The 20,532-nt window shown below is 37.3% G+C and overlaps 1 protein-coding gene across 1 annotated transcript in view; it reads left to right on the top strand.

Moving 5' to 3' along the window:
* The window catches only part of PDZRN4 (PDZ domain containing ring finger 4), a 418,740-nt gene that overhangs the window by 338,453 nt on the left and 59,755 nt on the right, over positions 1 to 20,532 (top strand). Inside the window, exons 5-6 of the mRNA XM_017855578.1 lie at positions 10,165 to 10,421; positions 13,532 to 13,634. Of these exons, the coding sequence (XP_017711067.1) occupies positions 10,165 to 10,421; positions 13,532 to 13,634 (360 nt within the window). The remainder of the gene's footprint in view (positions 1 to 10,164; positions 10,422 to 13,531; positions 13,635 to 20,532) is intronic.

The raw sequence follows: 20,532 nt of genomic DNA, 5'->3' as shown, positions 1-20,532 counted from the left end.
AAGGAGGGAGGGAAGGAAGTGTTATGGATCACCACCATAGCACTGTGCTGGCTGCCCTAGCTTTGTTTTTATTTGATCCTATCTGCGACTCTGAGTGGATATTATTATCCCCTTTTCCACATGAAGAAGCAGAGGCTCAGAGAGTTTCAGTAACTTACTCAAAGTCATACAGCTAGTCCCAAAAACTGTATTTAGGCCCAGTTCTGAGTGATTCCCACATTGATGCTCTTTTCTGCTATCACAATGAATGACAGGGCATTGAGGTGTTTCAGAGCAGAGCAGCCCAGACCTTTGCTTGCCACTCCAAAATCATTTGTACAATATATTTAAGTCAAAGGAATAATGTGGACAACTGGGCTACAGAATGGAGCTGGGAAGTGAATATAATGCAGTTTGCATTGTGAACATGGGTAGTTTTAGTGACAAGTGCAATCATATTTGTTTAAACATGGTTCTTGACAAAGAAATATATGAAACGTTATTTAACACATAATTATTCTCAAGTATGCCGCCAAGCACATTTTTAGGCCCTGAAACTACAGCACTAAACACGATTGTCAGTTTCTTATCATTCAGTGTGTTTTGTACAGAAGCACATAAATAGTGAAGCATTATATTGCTTTCATGGATAGGGTACAATGAACCTCTAGTGAAGATACTTTACCATCTTCTTTCTTGTTTTGACAGATGCCCTGTTGTAAATAATTCACTATCTCCTATTCCTTTGTGTGGTACAATTTACTTCTTTTATTTAATAAATAGGTATTTTCTAGCACGTGCTAGTGTGGCTAAGTCACAAGGTTAATTTCTACATCCTTTTATGCTCTCATCACAAAGATGGGACAAAAAAGATCTTGTCCAAGGGCTAAGGGCACATTTCCTCTTGTTCAATGGATATGAAAGATGAATAGCTCTGTCCAAATCCTCAGTTGTTGATGTTGTTTGCAGGATTTTTTTTAAAGAAACCTGAGTTGTTTAATGACAATGACATTTTTTTCTCATTGAAATAATTTGAGTTTATTTCAAGTGTTTATATATGCCTTATGCCTTTATATCCTTAGGCCTGTTATAGAAAATTTTGTCTCCATCTGAATTCCTTGTTATGTTTTAAATATTTGGATCTGATATGTCAGAACTCAGTGAATAGGTTTATTAATAATCACCTACATCAGTTTAGTATTATGTTAGGAACTAAAAGGTCAGTAACTAGTTGTTATCCAACCATTTCATCAGTGGGATCTTATCCAAAGATTTGAGTCATTTTTCACTGCATATAGAGTCACTTGAGATATAAAAAGTCTTTTTGTAGTAATGAAGAACTCCCACAATTAGCCAGGAGGCAGCCATCTATCTTTTTAAATAACTCAGCTTGGAGAGCAGGATATCAGGTGATATTCAGTGATGAACTGTTATGACTAAGATAAAGTAGGTGACACAAATCTGTGTTTTTTGCTTGTAGGGATGTGTGTGTGTGTGTGCATGTGCACACAGAGAATAAAAGACACTCATAGTAGAGTAGGAATTTGTTTTTCTAGAGATTTGCAACAGAAGCACACTTTACAGGAAGCTGTTCATCTATCAATTCCTTATAATTATTTGTGAACTCTAAATGGTTACAGCATGGATCTATTTTTAGCTAATAATAAATATAACAATATTTTGAAACATTTTATTTTTTTCAGTTTCAGACATCAAAAAATTATGAGAACAAAAATAATAATTTTAAGTTCCAGGAATAGTATAAAAATTCTCAAATATCATTCACCTAGGCTTCCCAAATTTTAACATGGATTAACACTTTACATTTGCTTTAGATTCTCAATCTCTCTCTCTCTCTCTCTCTCTCTCTCTCTCTCTCTCTCTCTCCTATTAAGTCATAAATGTTAACATCACCAGTAATAGACAAATAAACATGACATGCCTCCTGATAGGCTAGGCTGAAAAGGACACACCACCACTTCTGGACATTCCTGCTCAAAATACATAAATACATAACCTGAGTCTAATCAAGACAAACATTAGACAAACCAAAAAGGAGGGATTTCTGCTGCTATAACAGAATACCACAGACTGGGCAATTTATAATTTTAAAAAATGTGTTTCTCACAGTTCTTGTGGGTGTTAAGTTCAATATCAAGGTGCCAGCATCTGGCAAAGGCCTTCTTTCTGTGTCATAACATGGTGGAAGGCACCATATGGCAAGAGAGAATGCCAGAGAGCAAAAGGGATGGGAAGGAGAGCAAACATATTGTTTTATCAGGAACCCAGTCATGTGATAATAGCATTAATCCATCCATGAGTGCAGAACTCTTATAAACTAATCGCCTCTTAAAGTTTTCAAGTCTCAACACTGTTGCATCAGGGATTAAGTTTCTAACATGTGAACTTTGAGGGACACATTCAAATCATAGCAGGGATATTTCACAAAATAACTGTACACATCAAACAACTATGTAAATACTTTGTTTTATGATCTCAATAAAAATTGTATTTTAAATCTCCCTTAAAATGCGTAAATTTGCTAAATCTGACAAACTCATAATTACATTTTAGATGCAACTACTTTTGATAGTAAAGTTAATTTGCAAAGATGACAAATTTTAGCTCTTGCCACATTTTTGTTAAAGTCAGAAGAGTTTCATGCTTAGCTATATCAGTCAGGGTCCCAGAAGAAAACAAATAGCATAATCAAAGGGTTTAATTGAAGAAAGTTTAATGATGAAACAGCTTACAAAGGATTAGCAGAGTCAAGGTAAAGAACCTAGGGAACAGCAAGAGAGAGAGATGTTCTTGCTACCTCTAGACCTGGAGAGGGAAGGTGAGTCAGGATTGTGAGCAGATCCAAGCAAGAGCTAGAGTCTTGGGAACTGGATAAAGACCTGTAATGCTCTCTAACCATTGGCTTAACCCAACAACAACAAAAACTAGAGATCCTGGGTCAGGCAAGGGTGCCAAGACACAGAGCTGGATGAAAAGAGCAGATCGTGGATCTGAAAAACAAACCAAAGAACCAACTCATGTGCCCAAAAGCAAAGACTTCCATTTCTTTCATTAAGGTGAGGGGAAATAAACTCATTTATAAAGAGGTTAATAAAACTATGTTGTATCCATTTTAGTTTTTTTTTCCTCAGTAACAATCAGGACATATCATAACATGTTTCTTCACTATAGGAATAATTCATAGAAATATGGACTCTTCAAAGGTGTTAAGTGCTTTGATGGGAAAGCTTAAAAGAGAAATGTGACAGTGGGAACAAGGAAAGGAAGAGAAAATACAGAAGGAGGGATACAAAAAAAAACAAGACAAGGAAAACATAATAAAAGGAAAAAGCAATTGTGACAGATACATCAAGATTGCCTATAACCAAAATTATTCATTGGTTCAGGAACAGTTTGGATGAGTTCACAAATAATGGATCCATAACCTCTTCATATGAAAAATTGAAAATGAGTCCTGCTTGCACTTGAGAATGCCTTACCATCAAAGTGCTCTGTAGAAGGGATCAGATGCAATATATTGGACTATTTTTGTGGCCTCAGTGTCACAGTCTGTTAACTAAATGTAATAATAGGCTTTTACACTAGCTCATTGGGGTGCTGGGAGTCCTCTATTCAATACTGTTACATACGTAAGCATTTCCAATGCATTCAATTATCTTAGGTTGTAAATGGGTGTTATGTTAAACCAGATTGGTAGAGGCAAATCCTAAAATGTCACAAGTTATAGATGAGGCAACAGTCTTCATTAAGGAAACACACAAGTCGGGAATCAGCAATACACAGTCAAACAAGGGACCAAAAATTGTGGGCGTATGGTGGGTCTGTATTTCAACTCTTGTTGCTCTGTCTTATAGGAAACGTTGTCAGTAAGAGAACAGACTGCTGGAGGTTCAGGCTGCCTGGGTTAGATATCACTTATTTTCATTTGTCTGAGAAAGCCAGCTGCCTGGCAAAGTCCCTGGGGATTTTGGAACTAAGGGAAACTGCAACACCCCATACTCAGGGTAATGAAGCTCCCAGTCTCTCGTTGTGCAGACAGAAAAGCAGAAGAAGCTCGAGAATCACTTTAGGATAAGTCTACTCATTGTGTCACATGGAATAATCACCATATTCTCTTCCAAAAATCCAATTATAGCACTGTTCAAAAGCGGAATACTGGAGTAAATGGACTTCGGGGTTGATGCGATCTAACATTTCCTATGTACTTAGGTTCTGAAATTATACAATGAACACAAACCTACATACCAGTGATTGTTTTGTTCATTGATAACCTTTTTTTAAAGGTTGAAGTTAATTTTAGTCAGGTTTCTTTCATACAATTTTGCAGATTCCTATTATGTGACTTCTTTTCATTATAAATACATTTTACACTATGCTATATTCCATTTATATAACAATGTTCAAATAGAGTCAATCATACCAAAGTTTAGGAAAAAACAGTGTGCTGAAATTTCTTAAAATTAATTTGAAGATTGTATATGATAAGTGTTTTGATGAATATAAGGTTCAGATTATGTTAAATTCCTTCTCTACCAAACATTTTAACAGCAATTTAAACATTATTTCTTCCTTCTGTAAAATGTCACTAGATTGTGCTTTGGCAACACCTCCCTAATTATCAAATAGAGAATTTATTCTGTGTCACTTAGGGACTTCAGTCAAAATGAATTCCACAGTTACTAGTGAGGGTGGGAGATCTTGTAGACTAACCAGGTACAGGATCATGTCCAACCAGAATTATAATACGCAAGTATTTTATACTTATCCTCAATTTGAAATTTGGTTATATCAATTGTCCATAATCCTTGGAATTCTATGCTTCTTTTATGGCACATTCTTAAATTTATTCTCCCTTGAAAGTCATAGATGCTTAGAAGCCCTTGTTTCTCATGAGAGGCGTGGGGGTTTGGAAACCCTCATCATTCCCAAACAGCTGACTCTAGAAATGGCTTCTCACTAGAGTGACTGAGTTATTCATGCACTTGTTAGCACTTCAAAAGAAAAACAAAAAAGACTGTTTGTTTCCTGATATCCAAGAAAATTTTGCATGTGGTTGGACTGGAAGGAATAATCAAAGGGGAACAGCTCAAATCCAAGCTGAGACCACTAGTCACTCTGGGGAAGTTATTGAAGAATGGCCCAGATTTTGCAAAAGGCCCAGATATCCAAAAGGGTAGATTATTCATTAAACAGAGGCTTCATCAAACATTACTATGATATGGTTTACATATGAAAAGCTCTCTTCTTTACTTAACATTCACAAGTTCCTTATGGATTAATTAGCCCATCTTCCACAAGAAATGTATTCGCACATCTTTTGCATTGATCACTGAAAAGTGATTGCTTTTCTTTATCCACTTAAGATTATGCTATCAATATAATGAGAAATAATAACTTTTAGAAACAAGATAATTATTTTGTATCTCTAAAATTTATATGTGTTTAATACAAGCCATCACTTGAATATCTAATCTTTACGGATATTTGTGCTGATCTGAATTGGTAAGTGCAGGGAGAAGGGGAAGACCTTCTCAGAAAATGGTTTCCTATGATCAATTTTTCTTCTAATTTCCTATCATATGTTTACTTGTTAATTCATTTGAATATATATATTATAACTGCTTCAAGTTTCATATGATTAAGAATGATTAAGACTACTCTCTCCACTTTTTTCTAATCCTACATTTTAGTTTGTCTTGGGACAACCACATGTCACTATTTATCCTAGAATTTCTCTCATTGGCATCGTCCTTTCCTCTTTTTTTGTTGTTGCCAATTCTGATAACCCCTTGTTGCATAATGTGTCTGCTTTTTTATTTATCTCAAGTCCAGTGGCTAAATCATCATTTCAGAGTCCAGTCTTCCCATCCTGGGACTACTAGCCTCTTATCAAATATCAATCACACGAATCTTTTTAGTTGTACACTAATTGCCCAGTTACAATGGAACCAAATCAGTCTGGGCCACAGCTATCAAAATGCCAGAAGTTATGACAATAGAGGAAATTATTGCATATACTACTGCTGTTTGTTATGACACCCTATCCTCTCAATCATTCGATTTAACAACCCTTTTGGAAAAAGGCTCTTTTCTTATGGTATGCTTAAATCAAATTGGGATCTTTCATAAAATCCTTCTGCATGCAAACTCAAACCCCATAATACATGGTTTTTTGTTTGTTTTTTTTGTTTTGTTTTGTTTTGTTTTGTTTTTTTCAGTAATCAAGTTACCTTGCACCCTCTTCCCTCAGTTTTGCTCCTAACCATATTCATGTGTTTTTTTTTTCCTCCTGAAAATCAATTCATCTGTATTCCTCTCGCAAAAGATCTTCCCACCTTTTACTGGACACCCAGAAATATTGGGTATCTACCCTTAACTACCTATTTCAAATGGGACTTCTTTAGTGGATAGTTTCTTCATCTTTAGTCTCATCTCACAAAACAGTTTAAAACTTTATGTCATCCATACAAAACTAAATTTAAGATTGAGACAAAGGAGTAAGAGGGAAGAGGAAAAAAGGGAAGGTGGGATGGAGGGAGAAAATATAGTGGTAAAGAAATAGAATAATACATAAGGATCTGGCAATATGGCAATATGAAGCACCAAATATCTGTTATTGGTTTAAAAACAAATCACTTGAAAAAAAGGAAGTTTTGCTGTTGTTCACAAACTTCTCCTAGAAAACTGTAGATATTCTTCCCACATAATTCTTCTCTCTAGCTGCAACTGATGATAACTGAGCAGAGCAATTGCCAGAAAATCCCAATTAAGCGATTCTTTTCTTTTCTTGTGAAAGGCATAATATATAAAATGGTGACCTTTTCGTAGGCTAACAGTATGTTGATGAACTTCAAGTGAAGTGAAAAAAAGTATTTAGTATCATCAATGCTTGCATTTTCTAAGGGATCATGTGTAGCAGTAGAGCCTTTAAAGGTCATAGACTTCTTTACTTTGAGAGATATTAAATAGCTTATGAAAATAGAGGTCAGCTGCATGATAACTAAAAGAAAAGAGCATTTTCCAATAGGGAAGTAAGATCTTGAGATTACATTGACTGTCTGTTTAAGATTGTATTTGATTGTTCTTAGAGAAAAGAATGAAATTTGCATATAAATTTCATGATAATAAATAAATGAGTGTATAGGTCATATGATCAATAGCCATTGATCTTGACACATGAACACTAATATTGTTTGCATATACTAAGTATTACAATAATGATTTCACAACCTAAAATACCTTTCAATAATTTTTATATGTCCACAAAAAACTATACTCTTCTGGATTTTGCAAAAGCAATCCTACTTAGCTTATAGTAACACAGGTAAATAATCATTATCAGTAGGAATCTTATGTTTTTAAAATATTTGTTGCTTCGAAGATCACTAAAGCAAATAAATATTCTGAACACCAGGACTAGATTAACATGTAAGGCTGAGGAAAAATGAGCCTTGTCTTGTCTTGGGGAAAAAAATAGATGAATGGCACTTATCTGTCTACTTCCTATTGACACACTTTGTGCATTAGTAGAATTTCATGTATGACTGGAAGAAACCCTGGTCACAAACTTTTCCCTTTGCCTTCAGATACTGCATAAAGGTCCCTCAAAAAAGTAGTCTTATTTCCCTCTACCACTATTAGGGTTTCCTCTTGATGAAGGGCTTATAGGAAAAGATAACATGTTGACACCATTCCAGTAGATATATTAAATAGTTGATAAGGCCAGGGGTGGTGGCTTATGCCTGCAATCCCAGCACTTTGGGAGGCCAAGGCAGGTAGATCACGAGGTCAGGAGTTAGAGACCATCCTGGCCAACATAGTGAAACCCCGTCTCTACTAAAAATACAAAAATTAGCCTGGCGTGGTGGCGTGTGCCTGTAATCCCAGCTATTTGGGAAGCTGAGACAGAAGAATCGCTTGAACATGGGAGGGAAGGTTGTGGTGAGCTGAGATCACGCCACTATACTCCAGCCTGGGCAACAGGGCGAGACTCCATCTCAATAAATAAATAAATAAATAGTTGATAACAGACTGTGTGACTGAGATTTCTTTTCAGAGAGGGAAGGGTGTAGGATCCTGCAGGAACAGATCTTCACTAAACTGAGGGTACATCATGAAGCAGGAAGGCTGGGGACAAAAGAGCAATTTTTACCTACTGCATCAATTCTCACAGAGCAGTCTTACCTACCACTTGGTTATCTTCTACAATCTGGAATTTATAAATACTGACCACAATATGAAACACAGGGGTTGATACTATTCAATGAGAGGGGCAAGATTTTATGCTGTGCTTTTTCATTCTGGGATTTCTTCTATCATCTGCTGTCTACATGTCCTCAGGGGAGGCAGTAGTGGCCCCGGCCCAAGCACCTGTCATACAGCAGGAGCTAAAGGAATGAGTGTGATCATGTCCATAGGTGTCTCATGTCCACATACCCTCATGTGCCCCAAGTCAGGTATTCCAAGGTGTATCAATGAAAACTCAGCGATAATTTTTCAAGTTTAGTTCATGGAAAAGAGCATCAAACAGTGAATACATAGATTAGTGAATGTGTTCACACTGGGAAACACCCAGTCAAATCTCCACCTGGGGTGTCTTACTAGTGATTCAAGAGCAAGAACTGAATTGGGACATATTTTGCTGGTGAAGAAGCTTAATTGCTCATTTTTTGAAGGCACATTAACTCTTTCAGGGTCCATTGAGTAAATTAGCTCCTCCAGGTCATTAAGCCTGTCTCTACATGACGTGATGATTTCTACCTGGCATTGTATCATTTACCCCAAAACGACCCACACTTGCTCTGAGCACACACATATTCCTTGTCTACTCAAGGAGAGAGAATGTGCTCATTTGAATGTCAGTAGTTTCTCTACAGCTGCAACTCAGTGACTTCTTTTGCTTCTTTTTTAGGCACCCAGGGATCTCTAAGGGTTTGCTGGTGCGTGACGGTTATCGGTGCCTCACCAACAGGCGGGTGGCTTAGTTTGCTGTCTGGAAATGGTATAATTTCAGGGATATTGGGCACAGTATTGTGCCACTAGATAGCTCTTCATATCTGCAAAAAACAGCATTATTGATTCATCTGGGGCGAGAGTCATAAAACTTTCAGGATTCTAGAGTCCTTTATTAAAACACAGCTTCCACTAAAAGGCTGTGTTATCAGGACTCATTTTAGGGGATTAAATTGACAACTATTTGAGAGTGGCCTGTATTGCCTACCACAAGGTTGTTAGGGAAAGTGTGTAGGTGTTTTGACAGCCACAAAGGTTGGGAAACATTCCTGGCCTTTGGTAAGCTGGCATAGGAGAGTCCCACAAAAAGAATAATTTTTCTCTCCCAAATGACAATGGTTTGTGCCCCTGTTGAGAAGCAACAAGTGAGCACAAAGGCAGACTTCACCTCTTTGTAATGTCCAGAGCTACCGTGGAGAGTCATGAATTGGTATGAATTAAAACGAGTAACCAGTGGGGACATAATATATTCATTCAGAGGATTTTTAGAGCAGTGATTCTTTCAGTGAATATAAATATAAAGTCAGAATCTTGTGAGTATGCCAATTCTGATTCAGTAGGTTCAGGGTAGGGCCAGGGATTCTGTATTTCTAATCATCTCTCATATGATGCTGATGCTGCTGGTTCACAGACCACACTTCAAACAGTGAGGATTTAGGATAAAATGCACATGGGCAATCACACGGTCTTGGATTAAAACATTATGAATATGGAGGAAATTTGACAATACCTTAAATAATTAGATTTTAGGCAAGTAAGACCCTGATTAAATATTGAAAATCTCACAGAGACATTGATAAATCATGAAAAAGTATGACATACTTACCATTTCCTCTATCTGAAGACTTCAGTGTCCCTTTTCTGAAGCAGACGTCTTGCTTAAATTTTTAAATCTTTACTAATAGTTCTGTTGTTTTACTCGTTAACCAACTCCAGATACTTTATAAAGATACAGAAGTAATTGTTGTTGTAATCTCAGGTACTTCGTCATGTTGGTAAAGACGTCAGTAAATATTAATATCTGATTAAATATTCCATTATAAAATTCATGTCAGAGCTGGTTGAAACCTTTCTCTCTACCTTTTATTAATGTATCACGACAGACTCTCTGATCTTTCCTCTGAGATAAACAACGTCCTCGTATGTTTGTAGGTCAATGGGAAGGATCTTTCGAAGGCCACCCATGAAGAGGCAGTGGAAGCCTTTCGCAATGCCAAGGAGCCCATTGTGGTGCAGGTGTTAAGGCGAACACCTCTTAGTAGACCGACCTATGGGATGGCTCCAGAAGTGCAGCTCATGAATGCCAGCACTCAGACAGACATCACCTTCGAACACATCATGGCCCTGGCCAAGCTTCGGCCACCTACCCCTCCAGTGCCAGACATCTGTCCGTTCCTGCTCTCAGACAGGTATTTTTCTGTCATTTCTTCCAAAGCCCTGTTTGTTTCCATTTGTCACATAAAGCAGATGTTGGAAAGAAGCGGTTCCCCTAGCACGTTGACAGGTATGGAGACAGGCTTCCCAGCTCTGTTTGGAAAATGTCTCCCCTGTTTAGATATGTGCAATTAGTTCTCAGTGGTCCCTGCTAGCTACTCTCCCTAACCCACATGGTTGTTTCACCTGGGTAATCATACTTGCTAGCTGCTAAGAAAAATTCTGGCTCTGATTAGTTCATCTTCATATTACTAGCTGTCAAAAGCCTTGTGCTACTCATGAACACTGGTCAGGGAAATCACTTTTCTCACCAAAGCTGCCAAAAACCTTATTAAGACTCATGTGGAAGTGGCTGGCTCCACATTCTCCTCTGTGGGCCACCTCTCTCTCTTCCTTGCATTTCTCTTCTTTAAAGAGAAGCTAGGAAATTAATTTAATTAAAGTGCAATTCTCTGAAGAAAGCAATTACCCAATATATTGAGATATAAACAAAGGATCTTAGCTGTCAGAGAGTAAGTATAGTGCTATCAAATAAAGATCTATTCAAGGAATACTTCCTCCAGATTTTTGCCCAATTTAAAGGAAGTCAGAGAGATTTTATTCAAATAATCCTACTTGAACAGTTTTAGAAGTACGCTTGCCCAATTCATTGTGTTCTGTGAGCTTTCTAGCAAATATTCAAACATTGAGAGTTTGTAAGAGCGATAGTCTCCTTAGCCTGCATTTTCATCAACTACTCCAATCTGCTCTCTACTTTGTAAAACATAGATCTGATTCATGCCACTTTCCTGCCCTTTGATGGCTGGCTCCCATAAGCCTGTTTCAGTGGGTCACAGATGTACAATAGAATCACCTGGGAACTTTTAGAAGCTGTATCAATACCTGAATCACCCTTTAGGCCAATTAAATGAGAATTCTTAAAGTAAGGCTTAGGCATCGGAATTTTTCAAAAATCTCCCTAGGCAATCCTAATGTGCATCCAAGTTTTGAAAACACTCCTTGAGACTTCAAGTTCCAGGAGAGTAGGGGATTTGTTTGTCTTGGGTATCTCTTTATTCATTCATCCATTACCTTTTAAATAGCCCTTTGTGTCAGACACAAATCGGATGTGTCAGGCATTGGAACTAGATGCTGGGCATAAAACTTTGAACAAAAATAAAGTTATTGCCTTCTACAGTTTATATTCTACAGGGGTAGTTGAACAAAAAGCAAGGAAACAAATATATAATATTCATTAACACAGCCTAAAACATAGTAGCCATCCAATACTTCCTTGAGTGAATAATAATAGCTAGCTTGTATTAGCTAACTTAACATGCTTTCAGTATTATTCCAAATGTTTTGCATTTATCGACTCATTTAGTTCTCATAATAATCTCATGATGGAGTGCATTATATTATCAACATCCTATGTCTAAGATGAGGAAACAGATATTAAGTAACATGGCCAAGATTACATAGCAAAAAAGTGACAGGGCCAGGCTTCTTGGCCTAAGAGGTCTGACCCCAATGCCTACTTCCTTAGCCAGTGCGTCTTGCTGCTCTTCCTAGGTCCTGCAGACCTTAGCTTAGAGACAACCTCTTCTAGAAAACCTCCTAGGGCTGCAGTGGGTCCACCCCCTACCATGTGCTCCCAAGGTTCTCTATTTTTCCCTTAATTATTGCACTGTATTAAAATTTCCACTTTGCTGCTTTCCCCAATTAATAGGGCAGAATTGGATTTTGTACACCAACATATTTCCAGCACTTGGCCTGGCATCTGGTAGCCACTGAATAAACGTTGAATCAATAAAGTCTTCCTCACAGCAGGGTTCTCTTCTTACTATCTGAAAGACAAAGGAAATACATCAGATGTCCAAAGCAGCAAACTTCAATGTTCCAACATCCCAAATGGGCTATGCAGACCCAGTCCAGCTTCAAGCAAGGAGATTTATCTGGCAGACACAAGGCAAGGTGCTGCCTCTATTACTTTACCATTCTGGCCTACACTAGTTAGACCTGTGTGGAGCTGACAGCCATAGACAGCAGTGAGGAGAGGCTGGTAGAATATTTATGCTGACCATCGTATGAGGGCATGAGAATGGGTCTCTTGCCTTTCAGCAAGGGAGAAGATAACTAATTGATACTGCTATCTCCAATTTTTCAATAAGGTCCACCCTGGCAAGGCTTAGAGGTCTCATCTGCAACCAACTAGTCAATTGTATTTAGGCTTTTTCACTGTCTTTAGAAATAGAAAAGACCTTATGCCCTTTGCTGTTAAACTATTCTTAGTTTTCATATGATACGATGTGTGGTCTTTATATCAGAACATAATAAATTGAATAACATGTTTACAAACTATTTAAAATATTTCCTAAAAGTTGAAATACATAAAAGCCACGTGCAACACCCCATATCCCCTCATTTCCTTAAGGTAATCTGCTCTCTCTGTCACTAAGAATTTTCTAAAGGTATTATGAAACCTTTCGGCTTATAGGAGTTTCCACTGATTGATCGCCATGAATGTTCTTTAGTACTTGTGTATATGTCCTTGATCAAAGAGGAGAAAATGTGTGTTATGAGGGAGAATGAGAAAGGGGGATCTTAAGAAAGAGGGGAGGGTACAATGTGAGCACATTTTAGAGTCTGAAAAATATGTGCTTTTGAAAATGGTTTTCAAAAAATAGTTTGCAGCTGTGGATTATGAAATTGTTAGTGCTTTATGACAAAATACCCCTTTTTGAGGAGACTGCAATCTCAACTGCCACACACCCACGTGTGGAGCTTGTCACATTCGGTGGAATGGAAGCAGGCCAGAAAGTATCAATAAAGCATCATGGACTGTCAGAGATTTCACATCAGTCTCTCCACAGAATACAGCTCTGACCACAGGCCCTTATTCCACAGAAATTGCAAACTGATGGACTTCACATAGAGGGAGAAAGGAAAGCGATTGCTTTTTCTGAGCTGTAGTTTGTTTAAAGGCTAGATCACTACAGGTCTTATTCCGAAGCAGAGCAAGCTAAAGTGAAATTCTAAAAATCAGTTTTAATCTTGAAAACAACCCTTTTAATCTATTCCTATCATATTGCTATATTCCCCATAGCTGCCATTCTCTGCATCCAATGGAGCATGAATTTTATGAGGACAATGAGTATATTTCCAGCTTGCCTGCTGATGCAGACAGAACAGAAGATTTTGAATATGAGGTAAGATCATTTTCACACCACTTCACATTTCTTCATGAAGTTATGGTTGAGGGGTTTTGTATAACAAAGAAATTAATTTATTATAGTGAAAAATGTCTTGTCTATTACATATCTAGAGTAAGATCTTTCAAATACTATTTGTTCTAGCTATGTGTCTCTAGTGTTTTATGTATATTGGAAAATATCTTTATAGTATAAGCTTAAATATAATTTGCTCTCATTTTGTTGCTTTTAATAAATAATATTACAACCACTACATTTTAAAATTTGTTCTATAATATATGTGGATTTCCAAGTAGACTTTGAAAAATAAATTTAAAACAAAGATTGTGTTTACTGTTTTCATTTGTTGTATAATATTCTAATTTTCATTGATAAACCAAATTTTATTATATTGTATTCTCTGGAAATGCAATATTCTCTTTGTGCCTCTGGTATGTACTCTAAAGAGCCATTTCACAGACTTCCTAGAAATAGAGATGGCCTCATGCCCTTTGTTGTTAAACTATATTTATTCTTCACATGGTCTAATGTTAGAATATCTGTACTGTGATATATAACAATTCAAAAGTCCATTCATTAATTATTTTAAAGCTCTCACAAAAGTTAAATAACGTATCCTAATATTTCCTCTGCTTCTGCAGCCTGTATATCTTTGAAAGATTTCAGACTACTCTGACATTTAAAAATAAAATAGATTGAGGAAGTAAAGAAGCTTTGGTAAACAGGCAGAGAACTCATGATCACCTGCCCTTTTAATGCTTCAGGTGATGTCATACAAGTTCAGCTAAGTGTTCTCTTCCACTTTACAACCAGGAAATCCTGAAATCTCTTCCCTTAGGAGGATCTGAAATCAAATAAGGAAGCTCATCTAAAGCAAATAGATGTTTGTTTGAAATCTTCTCCCCACAAAAGTCATTCCTGGGGATTACAGAAATCATTATTTCTTTGCAGCCAAAATTTAGAAGGATGTGAAATGACGCCAGGTAACTGAATAGATGGTTTTGTCATTCTTGCGTTGTTCATGTTAAATTTTTATCTCCTCTTTATTAAGTTGATTGAAAAGTTTTATTTTCTAAATCTACTCAGACCCTGGCATGCATTACAATATCCATTGCTTTGTCTATTCATGTAAAATAAATTATAAAATTGAGTGACTTATCCAAATAATTCAAGATTCTTATGTTTTCCTTTTAGTTAATGAATACTTTGGGTTTGGGGACTGGAATTATCTAGATCACTTCAACTTTTTATTTGGATATCTTAAAGCTTTATTAAAATAAGTCAGTGTGCTGGGAGAGGGCATAGGAGAAAGATTGTTTAGGCTAAGCAAGTTAACAGTAAAAGCCCTTTTAATTAATAAGCATGTCATTGAAATATTACAGTACAAACAGATTTCTTTACATTTCTATGGAGCTTACTGTAGCTGAACCGCATCCTCTTTTTTGGTCAATATTAATCCCCAGCAGAAGCCAGCATCAGGATGATGTCAGTGGTGAATTCTCAGACAAGCTTTCTGTAGCCTGTAATCTCAACTAATCACAGCATTATAGTCATTAATTTGCTGTCAGCTGTGATTCCATTGCGAAAGCCCCCTTTCTGAGTGATTGAAATAAAGAATGCTCCTGTGAAATTCAAATAAGGAAGGAGTTGCTATGACAGTTTTCAATCATTAGAAAGGATGCATTTGAGAACAGCATGCATGGTTAAAGGTGGGAGTGGAGGCATGGGATAATACCTCCAGAGAAATTTACCAGATTCAAGAGAGAATAGTGGTTCTGCCCAGTACTCCTCAGTCTGGTACCGTTATGTGACACACACATAGAGTGGCACATGCCATCCCTTGTGGCTGCATCAGATTAAACTGCAAAATCTAGTCAGTCAGTCCACTGCTATCATTGGAGCCTATGGTGGACACCATTAGGCTCATTCAGTGAAGACATTTAGAAATGCTATTTCTGTCTATGTGTTGCACTTTTACTGTTGCACCTAGAAGCAGACTGATCTGATGTTTCTGTGACCAGCTGAGATGACCCTAGCTCCTCTAGGAGCTTCATCAGAGCCCTATAGCTGTAGGAACAGGATGGATGAGCACCTTAAGGAAGTACCAATTTTATGCCACTGAGAGAATATTACAGGAAACTGAGGTTTAATGGCCAAGAAGGCGGCTTCAGCTCCGAAAGAGATACGCATTCCTCTTCAACCTAAACATGAGCACAACCAGGCAATCAAGGAAGCAGAAAGAAGACTCCATTGGCATCTGCTTTCATTCATTTGTACTGTAAATATTTAATGAGGACTTAAAATGTACCAGGCAGTTATCTAAGCATGGAATTAGGAAGCTCCTGCCCCAGTGGAAGGAGCTTCTAGGAGAAGGAGGTCAACAATAAACAAAAAAGTAAAGACATATGCTTTTCAATGGTGAGAAGTACTAATGGCGAATAATAAGAGTGGTGTTACCGGATGTTGCTGTCTTATACAGAGTGGTCATGGAAGACTTCTCTCATAAGAAAACTAAAGAATATAAGAGATCTAGCCATGTGAAAGGAGATTTTCAGAAAGAAGGAAGGGCAGGTGCAAAGGACCTGAAGCAGAAGCATGCTGGAGTGTACCAGGAGTAACAAAGAGGCCAGTGAGAAAGTGGAAGGGGTGAATTCTGAGAAAGTAGGGCATATCTTGAGGAGCCTTTGCTTTGACCGTGGTATAGGAAGTTGCTTTGACTCTGAAATGGGAAGTTGCTGGAACATAGGAAGGACATACAGGATTACTCTAGCTGCTGGGCTGAGACTGACAGGAAGGAAGCAAAGTCAGCTGACAGGGAGTGGGGGATTTGACCTGAACAGTGATAGTGAATGAAATATGTATGACATAATCTAGGACAGCATCCACCCCAGCCTGGAGGGCTATGCCTCAGAACTTTAATATAGTTTGTGTTATGGCAATTTTCTTCTGACATTTTAAGGGCAAAATATTACAGGTTAGAGTGAAGCACACCTTTTGGCATCCTCTGGAAAAAGAACAATACATCTGCACTTTAAAAGAAATAGCTTATAGTATATAGACTGCATTTCTGAACTTGCTGAAATACAAACTATGCGGCTATTTAGGCGCCTTTTTAAAGACCTACTTACTATTGACTCAGTGAACCAAAGCTGATCTGTATATCTTGTGAGTACATATATAGAGACTTAGCACATGGATTATTAACCCAACAGACCAAAACAGATCTGACTATCTTGTAAATACATATTTAGGGACTTTTTAACATGCAGATTACTTCATTGACAGACTGTAACAGCTCCCTTCAGAGCCATGGCGGACAAGCAAATGCTTCTTTGGAGATATTATAGTCAATGTGTTCATGTTATGGTGACTCTGGTATGTTAAGAACCTCTATGAAAATTTAATGACACCCGTATTTCACCATGACCTATCACTACTTTTCCTAAGAAAAATATTTGACTGGGTTTAAAATTTCCCCATAGTGCTTCAGAAAAGTCTCAGAGGACCAGTCTACCTTAAAAGACTCACAGCTTGAAATTTGTTCTCTCTAAAAAATGATGATACTTGTTCTCTAATTAAAAATGATAAATGAGTTTAATTTTATTTTTGAGAAAAAATAAACATATAAAAAATTAAACAATGCACCCATCATAAGAGTCAGGGTATTCCATGCCACTGGAATTTCACTAAGGATTAAGCTTCTCCTCCTTTTAGTTTCAACTTTGTTCATTTTTCCCCCCTGGAGCCAACTAAAGGTTGAAATAAATCATAAATAATCCTTAGCAAGTCAGAGGCAGATCTCAAATCCAACCTCTACTAGAAATAATTTAAAGGGAAAGGTTTTAAGAAACATAGAGATCTTTTTGCCCAACTCCTAATAAAGATATGTTTGCAATTGCCTGAGTGCAAGGAAGATGTTGAATTGTCTACAGCATTTGCTGTTAACTCTCAAAAGTCAATGCTGATGCTGATAGAGGGGTCAGAAACCAATACTTGCAAAATTTAGATCATATAAAACATCGTGTTAGTCAAGACAAGCAACAATTCTGTGCCTGCAGATTTTTATCACTTAGAAATACCACTGGAAATCATTTTTATTTCTCCCTCAATGATCAGGTAAAGAAACATACAAAAGGCTGAAATAAGTACCCTGTATGCGTCCAGTATCATAAAAATGTAAGCCAAAAAAATTTAGAACTTTGCTTGAAGAGGTATTAAAAGTGGAAAAGAGAGGATAAATACATGTCAGAGTTCCATATACATGTTAACCAAAAACCAAACTTGGACCAGTGTCTATAAATAGAAGTGAGCATTTAGCATATTAATTAGCTTCCTCTTGGCAGTCCTTATGCAAAGCATAAGTAAACCTTTGTGCTGTGCTGAGAAGTGTCATTTTGCAAAATGTGTTTCCTGGAGCTGGATCCCTGCAAATATGTACTGAATATTTGTGAGACTTTAAGTATATAATCTCTCTTACATAAAGAAAAGAGAATCATGAATCAGGGAGATTTTCATTCAAAAAATAGCAAGAGGATAATTATTACCTGGATTCCATCATATTTTTTGAGCAACTTCATGATTTGTGAAGCCTGTATTGGAAAAAAAAAAAAAAACAAGTCCCTAGCATGATGCATTATAGAGCTATATGGATCTTAAGGCTCTGAGGGCAGCAGCTTTATTGCATCACATGGTCTGTTTCACAGTGGGTGCTCAATGCATATTTCATGAAGGAATAAATGAGGACTCCCATTGCTGTCTGCATGGACCAACTTCTGAGCCACTCAGTCCCTTTCCTGTTTTCCATACAAAGGGAAGTGGAAAAGAACTTGGGACCACTGTCCAGTTACAATGCCCTCTTGCTTTCCAATAGGTATTTGTTCTTGGAGTCAGGAGTTTTGATCCTAGTGCCATTTTTGTCTCAAACACTTCTAAGGAAAGGGCAAAGAGGGTGAAAAATAGGGAGAAATAAGTAATGTAGTAGAAAGTTAATGGACTCCATGAAAATTTATCCTTACTGGCCACCTTATAAAATCATAGAATCTCATATTTGGTACAAATTTGGCATGTTCTCCAATCCACACTTGTACCCCCTTTATTACTTGTTGACCAAGGGCTCAATCAGTATATGTGAAAAATACTGCAACAGACGGGGAAATAAGTGCCTCCCCCACTAACCAGCTGGGGCTGTCTCTGTCCACCCAGAGATGGCTCTGTCCATCTCTGATCTTGAGAGAGGCAAACCTATCAAAGAGTTTGAAAGCCAATGATGGAAAAAATCATGATGGGTATGAAACATAATTGATAAAGAGACCATGTGTTATCTGTGTGTCAAAGTAGATAAATGAGCAAATAGTGTATAGAGTGTGAAAGGGTAGAATATTTAGATTTATTTAACTCACTGAATGTCTTCCACTTAGTCCCTTTTCTTCTGCTTGTTAGTCACATTTTAGAATTATTAATGGAATAGCTAAAATAATTTTATACCACTTACTACTGGGGCAGTAAAATCATCCATTTAAAAAAATCACCTACATAAGTGCCGTTCCTTTGGGAAATTTACTGAATTGAAAACTGATCGGGATGAAGTGCGGAAATATTTTTATTACCTGAGCATTAAAGATAAGATGGTATTCTGTCAGCCTGGAGTTGGTTCACTGAGGTGCCTATTAATGACATCACCATTTTCTTAAATATGTCAGATGAGAATCTTAATCATGTAGGCCAAACCAATAAGTTATCATTTATTGGAGCTAGTATTTCCAGATTATCTGTGGCATGTTTCTCCTTATCACTGCTGCCTTCCCTTTGTTTCCAACATTGTTCTACCTTTAGGCTAGTTTTTGGTCTCTTGTGGCCCGTCCCTAGTCTCTGCAGGCTATCCTATTCACCACTGCCAGATCAAACCTTCTCAAGTGTGCCTCTCATTGGTTTACTCCTTTGTTTATCATCTTGTATGACTCTGTTCCTTGAATTAACTCTAAAATCCTCTGCCTGGCATTGAGGGTACTTGGAACTCTCTCACCACCTCACCTTTCCAGCATCTTGGGGTCAAACTCTACAGCATAACAATACTCAATATCTAACTAGGATACTTTCGAAAGTAAAATATATATATATATAGTTATCCTAACAGACTAGAACAGAGGAAGCTGTGTGCTTTCATTTCTTTGTGCCTTTACTGATGGGCTGTTGTGCCTCTGGAATGCTTTTCTGACAATCTCTGCTATCATTCAAAGACAGAGTCAAGCATTACATCAGAAGCATTCCATGATGTCCTTCAGCCATGTACCACGGTCTTTCCCACCACTGAACTCCCACACTGCTTTCTGTAAATATTTTCTGTCATTTAGATTATGCTGAGGGCTATAGTCATTTATGTACTTGTATATTCTTCTAAATAGATAGTCTTTCATAACAGAAGTGACCACTTGTAATTATCTGCACATCACCAGGAGGGCCCAGCACATGCCCTGGCACACAGTGAGCCCTCAGTAGTATTTGTGTGATGAGTGAATAAACATTGCTGCTACTATTCTTATTTTATATTTTATAAGTCCCCAAAACAAGTACAAAGTGCTAAATTCGGGGAGAGGAGAAGAAGGCTGATGGACAATAACAATTTGAAATAAAGTGAGAAAGTCTTTTTTCATAGGATATCAATTTGTCTAGTAATTAGAGGAAATGGATTTAAGTGTATACCTGAGCCAACTTGTAAAGGAAGAAAACTGGGATTTTTATTGTTTCTGTCTTACCAAGGAACATATGTGTGTTTTACCACAAATGTGTAAGCTGGTGAATCCTGGTAAATAGACATGCTAATTTATGTAGTTAAAGAATGACGGGGGTTCTGGTCTGTTAGGATAACTATACATCCTGGTTTGCACTAAACAGTCTT

Source organism: Rhinopithecus bieti, unplaced genomic scaffold (assembly GCF_001698545.2).
Source record: "Rhinopithecus bieti isolate Rb0 unplaced genomic scaffold, ASM169854v2 scaffold_1070, whole genome shotgun sequence".
Lineage (NCBI taxonomy): Eukaryota > Metazoa > Chordata > Mammalia > Primates > Cercopithecidae > Rhinopithecus > Rhinopithecus bieti.
This window is presented reverse-complemented; position numbering and strand designations above follow the sequence as displayed.